This window comes from Eurytemora carolleeae, unplaced genomic scaffold, assembly GCF_000591075.1.
Source record: "Eurytemora carolleeae unplaced genomic scaffold, Eaff_2.0 scaffold31, whole genome shotgun sequence".
NCBI lineage: Eukaryota > Metazoa > Arthropoda > Copepoda > Calanoida > Temoridae > Eurytemora > Eurytemora carolleeae.
In genome coordinates, this window is record NW_019396511.1 from 511,547 (window position 1) to 521,357 (window position 9,811).

Here is a 9,811-nt window from a genome sequence, read left to right on the forward strand (position 1 = left end):
TATACACGCCACGCAAGCATTCTTATCACGACGGTAACGGGGGGTGGGGGGGTAAAAAAGTATATTTCCTTAGTACTTGGTTTTTTGTAGGTCTGTACTTCGTGTACTACTGGAGAACCTAGAGGATGAGGATGGGAATACAAGAGCTCTTGTGTTCGGTGTACTCACAGAAATGCTAAAGCAGGTTTGAACTTTTTTTTTTTTTTTTTTTAAGGCAACCTAACTTTGCAAGATCGAAGACACGTAATTTTGGTCTTTTCTCAAAAGTTTAGATACTGCGATAAAAATGAAATTTTGCGATAAACATTAAATTTTAAAAAGATCAGTCAAACATATTCTTGGATAACGGGGTTTGTTTTATTTAAGAAAATATAATTGATTGAAGTGACATTTATAAATTATCATGTCCGATTCACAACGGTATCCTGTAAACCATCAAGAACTATTTTTTGACTGAACTGATCTGATTATTTTCAATTGTGGTTTTCTCAATATTAGTGACAATCGGATTGATGCTGCAGAAATATTGAAGGAAAGGAATTCTAAGAATGTTCTTAGGCTCCCGGTCCTTGATCCCTAATCCCTAATCCGCGGTTTCTTGATCCTTGATCCCTGATTTGAACTGAATTTTTTAATAACATATTTATGAATACCTCTGATTCATTTATTTTTAGGAGAGTTTGCAGTCTGGGTTCCAGGGCTTTACAGAGCTGGTCATTCTCAAGGAAAATATTAGATTATTCACAATCATATTTTTTAAATCATATTTTATTGCATTTTCTATAATCATAAAGTTACACGAAACAGATGAGACTTATATGTCGACCTGAAATTGGATTAAGTGATAAACTTGAGACTACTAAAGATCCATATTTTATTGAGAACTAGAGTTTAAGTTTCAAATATCATAAAATATCAATATTGGTTTTCTACAGGTTCTGCAAGCGCACAAGGACTCCGAAAAAGATGTAAGTCCCCCCCCCCCTCCCCACACATTAACTTATTTATTGAATTGTAACAATTTTCATTAACTTGATTCTTAATTAAGTTCACAGTCTGGATAAAGGTTAGAGCACAACCTTACACAATTATGAAGACATTTCAAAAGAATTAATTTAAATGTCTTCATTTGTAAATCTGTTGAAGTTGCTTTGTTAGAAAATAGCATAATTTACCCAGATAGTCCGCAAACTATTTACACTCATGAAGGGACTGGTGTCATGTTTCCAAGTGACAGGCCTTGCCCGATTCACAACAGTACTCTAAAACATTTGTCTGGCGAAAGTGGGGACACGCTTGCTTTTCATCTGAAAATAGATTTTTTTCCTTTCTGTAATATTTTTAAAAAAGGGAAAATTTAATTTCTTCAAGAAATAAAAATGATAATATCTTACTTTTTTTCTCAGATAAAGATTAATAGTTGTTGTACCGTTGTGATCTGGGCATGCAATATACTAAATGGAGTGCCACTTGATATTACGTCCATTTAACCCAATATAGTTAATGAGAGAGGTTGCAAGAACTAATTTTGTACTCTCGTGTCTGATCTGTCAACCCCGTGAATCATTATTTTAATTCCTTGCTAAATATTCCAAGATAAAATCAGTAAACAGAATTCAAAACTTCTGCTGATGCTTTTTAACCTTTTTTACACACGCCGTTCATCTTGTTCATCACAGATTATCTGTAGATTGTTCACAGCTTTTACAGCTTTCACAGTTAAAGTACAGTACTGTAAGTAATTCGTTGTTTTTCATCAAACCAATAAATAAAATAAAAATATTGTACTGCAAAATGCCTAAATACGTGTAATAATAATACTACGAATTATGTATTTTAGTTCTTTAACTCCATGTGTTTTGCTGCTGATACTAGCGTCTTAGTGTACATAAACATAAAATTTGTTGAACAGTTGTTAATGTAAATATTTGTAATGAAAAATCTGTATATTTCTTAAAGATAAAATGTATCATATATCCGATACCAAATGTATGTATTTTACAATGCACAATTGCTGTGTTTTTTCACAGTTTTATGGTTACCACTGTAATACAATATTTAATAATTTACTTCAAGAACTTGATTGTGATGTTTTCTTGAAGGTTGTGCGAGCAGCTGAAAGCTGTGCTGCTACAATGGCCGGAGTCCTTCCACCAGAGATGGTCGTTAGAGTTCTTAATCCAATTATTAAAACTGGAGACTTTCCGGTCAATCAGGTAATTAGCAGTGCAGTTAGTCAGTTAACCTGAGAAAGAATTATATTTTAGAAAATTAAAAAAAATATATATCCTGTAGTAGTTTAGTCACCGTTATATTTTGGTTAGTTAGAAAATAATAAAAATGTTTATTAACCTAGGCTGCCATAAAGATGTTAACAAAGCTAGTAGAGAAGCAAACTCCTGAAAGTATTTGCCAGCATCTATCTGATGTCATGCCAGGACTTCTCAAGGTAATTGTAATTAAACTAGTAATTCAAGTTATTTGTTTGAAAGGAATGTGTTAAGTAATTTGAAGTTTCTTTCCATATAAAGAGTGGTTTGTCCAATTCAGAAGGGTAACCTTATAACATTTGTCTAATCAAAAAATCAAAACTTAAAAATATGCATTTTTTTACCAATACCTGAGAGTTTTTTTTACAGATTTAATTTTTGTCAAAAGTAATATCTAAAAATTTGCGTTTTTAGCGCAGAAGTATATTTTTGTAGATGAACTTGATGTCGATGTCTATGTCGATAATGTTGTAGAAAAGATAACGATTTTCATGTTGTAAAGGTTAATATTTGAAATGTATCTGATATATTGTATAGGCGTATGATAATGTTGAATCAAGTGTGCGTAAAGCTGCAGTTTTCTGTATTGTTGCTTTACATCAGTTAGTAGGAGAGGATTCATTACAGGTATTCATTCACTCATTCACTCATTCATTCATTTTTAAATTGATTCCTTTATTCATTCATTCTTTCAGTCATTTATTTTTAAAATTGATTCATTTATTCATTCATTCTTTTGTTTGTTTCTTTATTGATATATTCGCCTATTTATTGTTTAACTCATCCTATCATTGATTTATTCATTCAATGATAATCAAGTAAATGCCTTACTCCCATAAGTATTAGTCCAGATACAAGCTCTGTATCCGTCAGAATCTGTTGTGCAGATACAACTCGCTCTAGAACTCAATGTTCTACAATAATATTTAAGTCTGTTTCAATCTAGATACGACGCTATATATATTCTTCAATGGGTATCGTACAGATACAACTCGCTCTCGAACTTGCTTGTCCGATCAATAATACTTCCGTCTGTATCAATCCAGATACGACGCTATATGTATTCTTTGGTATCTATCTTTCAAGATATAACTTGATATAACTTGATATAACTTGATGGCTCTAGCACTTGATGTAATACCTTAGTTTAGTATGTACATTCCTTTCTGTATTTCCTAGTCTATATCTATTAATCCAGATACAACTCAGGTCCCTATCGTTCGCTACACCAGGATGGATTACTCTTATTACCGTAATCAAGCTGAGTCTTATTGCAACTAATGTATATTTTGAGTTTTATTGTACTGGTTAAATTAATTAACGTAATTAATCCAAATTGTAATGCATGTAATGGTAAGGACCGATAGGTTTTACGTAGTTATTAACAAGAGTAGTTAGGTTACAGGTAATGTACAACGTAAGATGTATAGTTGTGTTCAGGTTTATAAATATGGGGTTTAATACGATATTTTTTACAATAATAATATGTTAGATTAATATTTTCAATTCCGTAGCCCCACCTGGACTGCCTGAACGGAAGCAAGATGAAGTTACTCTCCTTGTACATCAAGCGGGCCCAGGCTCAGTCTACCCAGACAAGTCCTAGGCTTACTCCCTCCTGACCTAGGTTAGAATATATCTATAGAAATTCTTTTTTCTGATTTGATAAAAAGAACCTGCTCCCTAGCTTGGGAGTTTAGTTTCTCTACACTGAACCTAGAAGAACTGGTTCCCCAATCAAAAATTTAAGGCAACTCGGTAAACGGGTTTATTAACTATGATCGGAAATACAAACAAACAAATAGAGATTACTACATGCCCAATTAATGCTACTTATTTAATCGCTTTGCTGAAAAGTAATCATCGTGTCTTATCACTCATAAAAAATGTCTTAGAGTAAAGGTATGAAGTTGCAAATCATGTTTGTTAATATCAGAATTTTTCAAGGCCCGCTCATTAGAATTAAAATTAGACCGATAACTTATGTTTTGGAAGATTTAAAAAATGACTGAAAGTAAATTGTAAAAGTGTTTTAAAAAAAATCTAATTGTTTAAAAAACACGTGACACTGGTTTTTATTTGCATTTTTCATTTTTTCTAAAATGTTAGAAAGTTATATGCTATTTTTTAAAAAGATTTAACACATAACGTCCTTTCGACCGTCCTGTACTATACCCTGAATACCCTACTCATCAAGAAACTAATATTTTGTCAGAAAATAATTTAAAAAAAAAAAAAAAAGCTTGCCTGAAATTTCACATCAAAGAGAAAATTTCCCTTAAAAAATGTTAAAACACTGCGAACCAAATAACATTGTTATAAAAAGTTGGGTTTTTTTTAGATGAAAAATGTAAAATTAACTTATATTTCAGGTCCCCTGTCCAGGAATATTTGACAGAATAAAAACACAGGAAAATGTGCCGCCATCTTTATTTTGTGGATTTTCTCTGCTCATTAACGGCAGATTATCTAGAAAAAAAAGAAGTTGCGGCATTGTCGCAAATGAGCATTTGCTTGAACATGATTGATCCAATGCAGGACTTGATGCCATAAATTCTATGCATTTCTAGTGATGTAAAATGCATACAGTGATTATACAGTTAAGTTTATTCATGCGGTAGTGATGTACACTATGGAGTTTACAGATTTGAAATTTACTCTGGTAGTTCTTGTTTAATATTAACATGTTTTTGTTTGTTTTCAGGATTCTTTTTTAAACATTTTACTGTCTCTAAAATTAAGCTGTATGTAAAGTTTAATCGCTGCACTAGCCAACATAATATTAACATAATTTAATCAAAACTTTGATATTTTTCGATTCCTAAACATTATTTTAATTTCTAACCTAGCTGATATGTATTATTCAAGTCGCATATACATCTTAGTCCTTGAATAATTCAAATCTTTTTTGACAGCATTTGTTTCTTTGTTTAATCAATGACTATAAATTCATGCTTAATACCGCTAACCAACCTTATTTTTAAATAATAATAAATTATTAGATTATGATGTTTTTAATGTTTTTTCGTTACTCACATAAAATTGCAGAATTTATGAAAGAGGAGCTAGGGAGTCGTATTTTGTATCGAAATTAAGTATTCTGCTTTTTATTGTTTATTGTTGAATAATCCTCAGGAACCCATGTAGAGTTATAATGAGGATGTCTTTGAAGACTTGGAGTTGCTGATGATGGTTCTGATAGACTTTGTAACTGGTAATCTTGCATCAGCATCTCATTTAAAAATATTATTTAGATACAGTGAAACCCATAATAACGAATACATCGAAAGAATTCATCAAATGTCGTATTCTTCACTTTCTGATAATGGAATGTTGCAAATATTTAGTTTTTTAATTAAATGATTATATGGAGCTCTTAAAAACTATTCCCGCATATTCATGGCCGCAAATGCGGAAATTTACGTAATATAGTATAAAACTCATTGAAAAATTGTGAGGACGACATTTGATAGATTCTTCCGATGTATTCGTTATTATGGGTTTCACTTTAGTACAGAAGGCGAAGAATGAAAAAGTTAATAGTTGCAGAAAATCATGAATTTACTAGACTTTTGGAATTGTGTACATCGTTAAACAAAACAAAAAAGTCGCGGAGTTTGACAAAACATTTCGTGGAATTTTGATGGAGACAAATATTTAAAATTTTTATCATTCAAACCCCTCCCTGGTGCCATGTGAGGCCCCACACAAAATTTTGGCCTGATCGCTTTAGCCGTTTTGACGTTCATTGGATATAAACAGACATGCTAAATTTATGTCTAGAAGGAAACTATAGATTCCGTTTAGTACCTTTGTAGGTAACCCTGTTTGTTGTAGTATTTAATTAGAAACAGAAATAACTCCCGTTTCTAGAAATGCCGTGTTAGCCATCATTTTTTCAAGCAGTATATGACACTCATATGAGCACTTCTAAGATTGTGTGTGTGTAATTAAAAAGTAGAAATATGTCTAAATTGTGGTCAATCTAGCCATCAAAATAACAAACTTGTTTTAAAAGTACTTATTGTTTAACAAATATATATTTGATATATAACATGATGGACTACAAAGAATATGAGAAATGATAATTAATCTAAACTAAATATACAAAGAATTACTAATATGTAATGGTGTAAAGGTGTTTTCTGTGTTATTTCTAGAACTTTGTTCAAGATACTTTGGTAGACTTGACGTCTTAGGATTACTTGATAGACTTTTGCTCGTTGATTTTTCGCTTTCAATGACGATGGTTGATAATTGTTGAGATGATTTTCTGAACGATTTTACGGAGTTGACATTTTCGTCCGATCCCTGGAATCCCGGGTTGGACAGAGGAACAGAAAAAACATCCATATTTTTATCAATCTTCTCATTCGCCCTTCGACAATACAGTTTGCAGTACGTTATCAACATCACGCAGAAGATGACAACCAGTCCGCAGAATATCGGAATTTGATATTTTAACTGGAAAAAAGAATTCGCTTTTTTTTCCTGGAATTGTTGCGCAAAATTTGCCGCAATGATGTCGTAGTTTGGGGTCGGGGTCTCAGAATCTAGGAAGACGACCTCGTTTAGAACAAAGAGAGGAACCTGCAGCTGTTGACAGCTGACAAAGTTGACCAGAACGGAGAGAAGTAAATATTTCATGTTTGCACCTCTGAGGTCAGATTAGAACTGATTATTCATTTGTTTGTTTCTCTTTAATATACTTCAAATCTGACCGATAGAAGTGCGCTGGTTAACCCTGTATGTTCCGGACATGTAGAGGTGATACCCAGGAAAAGATGATATGCAGAATTTGAAACATTTTCTAAAATTCTCTTGAATTATTAGTCTATTATAAACTGTCTATAGTGTCTAGTATACACTCTACAATTTATATTCAAAACTGCTTTTCATTGGAGTTCATATCCATTTAAATTTATACAATGAGAACCAGAAAATTCTGGAAAATTAGCAAGCTACTTTGAAATATCCAATGAACATGAGACACGACAGTTGTGCAGTGTAAACAGACCCAATCAACTTGATAAGTTAATTAATAAAACTATTTGTTTTAAAAAAATCAAATACACTACTCAATTTTAGAAAGATGGCCTTTCTTCTCATACCTATTTAAGCACCAACCTACTTCAGATTTTTAGTGAAAAAAAATAAAACTAATTCACTTTTTAAAGCAGTTACATAGGCCTTAATAGTATTTTGAAATTCAAATAATCCGAAAAAAATTCCAAAGAATGAAACTTTATAGTTTACGACCGAAGATTGAATTTGTGTGTCTTTAATAATAAACGTTGTTACCTTAGATAATGAATATTTCAAAATATGAATTCATGAATGAATAATCAAAGTTTAAATTATGAAAGGTTTACAAGGGATTAGAAAATTTGAGTTTGTGGCAAAGCCTCAATTCGTTTAAAAACCATGAATGTATGTATGATTATAATGAAATAGGATCGACTAAATTCCGTACAGTCGTTTCTGAAGTCTCATTTATTGTGGGTAGCCCTATATATCCAGATATATATTATGTACATACATCACTGCGATTTAATGGTCTCACGCTCTTAAGCTTGAATTGTTGAGAATTTTGTCAATTACTTCTAAAAAACCAAAGCTAACAACAAGTGCTTTATAGTGCTAAAATTTACATGTAAAGTGCTACAGAAAAGCATTAGTGAGTTAGAGCGGTAAAATCTAAGCTTAGGGCGTTGCGACACTTCAAAGTCAACCCTGTCTTAAAAATTGATGAGACTGTTTATAAGCAGGCTGAATCTATGTGACATACAGGGTTACCCCAAAAATGAGACCATAAAGACGACCTGAAACTATTTAAATCTGACGATTCCAAAGATGAATTGAGTCTTCTTTATCTGGCTTATTCAATGATTACGGTGGCATGGAATCAGAAATATAGTGAAATATAAATATTCTCTACAGTCGTCTCTGCAAAGTCTCATCCTTTACATATATGTAACCCTGTTTAAAATATATTTATTCCGCTAAAATATAAAATTTACAATTCCGCACAGTTTAATAAAAACCTTCAAGTGATAATATCCGCTGAACAAAGACTTAACTAATCTTGTAAACATCTAATTTAAGAAGATAAAATGGATTTCAAGATAAAACTAGTTTGTTTGTTTTTACTGAACTTAACTCTTGGCGAGGGTTCTGAAATATGGTTTGGACCTGACGACTTTGAGGTGAGCTGAAGTTAGAACTTTTGTGTTTACTCACAATTAAAAAGTGTCCACATTGGATACCGATATCAAACGTTCAAGATTTTGGTTAATCAAACTAATTTCTTACATACAGATACACAGAGCTGAATCTAAACCTTTTAAAGATGAAAAAACCTAAATAGAACTACTATTAATTAATTGTTAAAATGTTTTTTGAAAAAACACCGCACAAATATTCATTGGTTTAGATTATTGAAATTTTTACAGCTGTCCCTTTTCTTACAGCTGTCCCTTTTCTTACAGCTGTCCCTTTTCTTACAGCTGATCCCTTTTCTTACAGCTGATCCCTTTTCTTACAGCTGTCCCTTTTCTTACAGCTGTCCCTTTTCTTACAGCTGTCCCTTTTCTTAGAGCTGTCCCTTTTCTTACAGCTGGTCCCTTTTCTTACAGCTGATCCCTTTTCTTACAGCTGATCCCTTTTCTTATAAATACCGCATGATTTGCAGTGTTTTACACAATAGTATAGAATCCATCTAAAAATGTATTACAAAACGCGAAAAATAAATTTAAATAATTTTTTTAATGTCTTATTTCGTAGGATTTTTTCAGATTTTCATTTAACAGTTAATTGCGGATTTTTATGTTACTAGAAATTCAAGGCGCTTCGCGCCCTTCTTTCTAGCCTTAGAGGGCGCTTCGCGCCCATCTCCTAAATTAATTGTGAACATGTTCTCTTTGTGTACATCGTAAAACAAAACAAAAATAATTCGCGGATTTTCAAAATTTTAAAAAATTTAATGACGATCGAATTTTGATGGAGACAAATATTTGAAATTTTGATGATTCATAAACCTTCCCTGGAGTCCCTAGATGTCCCACAAAAAATTTGGGCCCGATCGGTTCAGCCGTTTTGACGTTTATTGGATACAAACAGACAGACAAGCCAAATTTATATATAGATGTATCTGATTCATTTCTCAATAGATTTTTTTTAAATTTTGCGATAAAATAAAATCAACATTTTCCTATCTCATTTTGCAGATTTTTTTGCATTCGGTTTGGAAAATTTTAATATTTTTCAACCTTACTACGATTTTTTAACACATATATAAGTTTTTTTACTCTTCAGTGATCAGCATAATAAATTTTTTTTCAGACAGAGGGATTCGATTTTACCGTTCTGCAGTTTCTAGAGGAAATGATTGTCAATTCTCCAGACTGTGAAGATCAAAAACTTATCGTTAAACGGTTAGTTAGTTTTTCAGATTGTTAGTTAGCTAGTTATTTAGTTAAATTGGTAGTTAGTTACATAGGTATAGTTACTTGGTTATTCAGTAATCTTGCATCAGCATCTCA

General features: G+C 31.9%; 2 protein-coding genes across 2 annotated transcripts in view; both read left to right on the forward strand.

The window, feature by feature from the left end:
- LOC111704626 (CLIP-associating protein 1-A-like) overlaps window positions 1–4,670 on the forward strand; it is a 66,948-nt gene extending 62,278 nt beyond the window's left edge. The window contains 8 exon segments of the mRNA XM_023476916.1: window positions 91–184; window positions 675–725; window positions 936–968; window positions 2,103–2,216; window positions 2,357–2,449; window positions 2,808–2,897; window positions 3,785–3,897; window positions 4,643–4,670. Of these exon segments, the coding sequence (XP_023332684.1) occupies window positions 91–184; window positions 675–725; window positions 936–968; window positions 2,103–2,216; window positions 2,357–2,449; window positions 2,808–2,897; window positions 3,785–3,892 (583 nt within the window). The 3' untranslated portion in view covers window positions 3,893–3,897; window positions 4,643–4,670.
- Window positions 4,671–8,058: 3,388 nt separating this feature from the next.
- LOC111704627 (uncharacterized) overlaps window positions 8,059–9,811 on the forward strand; it is an 8,180-nt gene continuing 6,427 nt past the window's right edge. Inside the window, exons 1-2 of the mRNA XM_023476917.1 lie at window positions 8,059–8,476; window positions 9,612–9,703. Of these exons, the coding sequence (XP_023332685.1) occupies window positions 8,384–8,476; window positions 9,612–9,703 (185 nt within the window). The 5' untranslated portion in view covers window positions 8,059–8,383. The remainder of the gene's footprint in view (window positions 8,477–9,611; window positions 9,704–9,811) is intronic.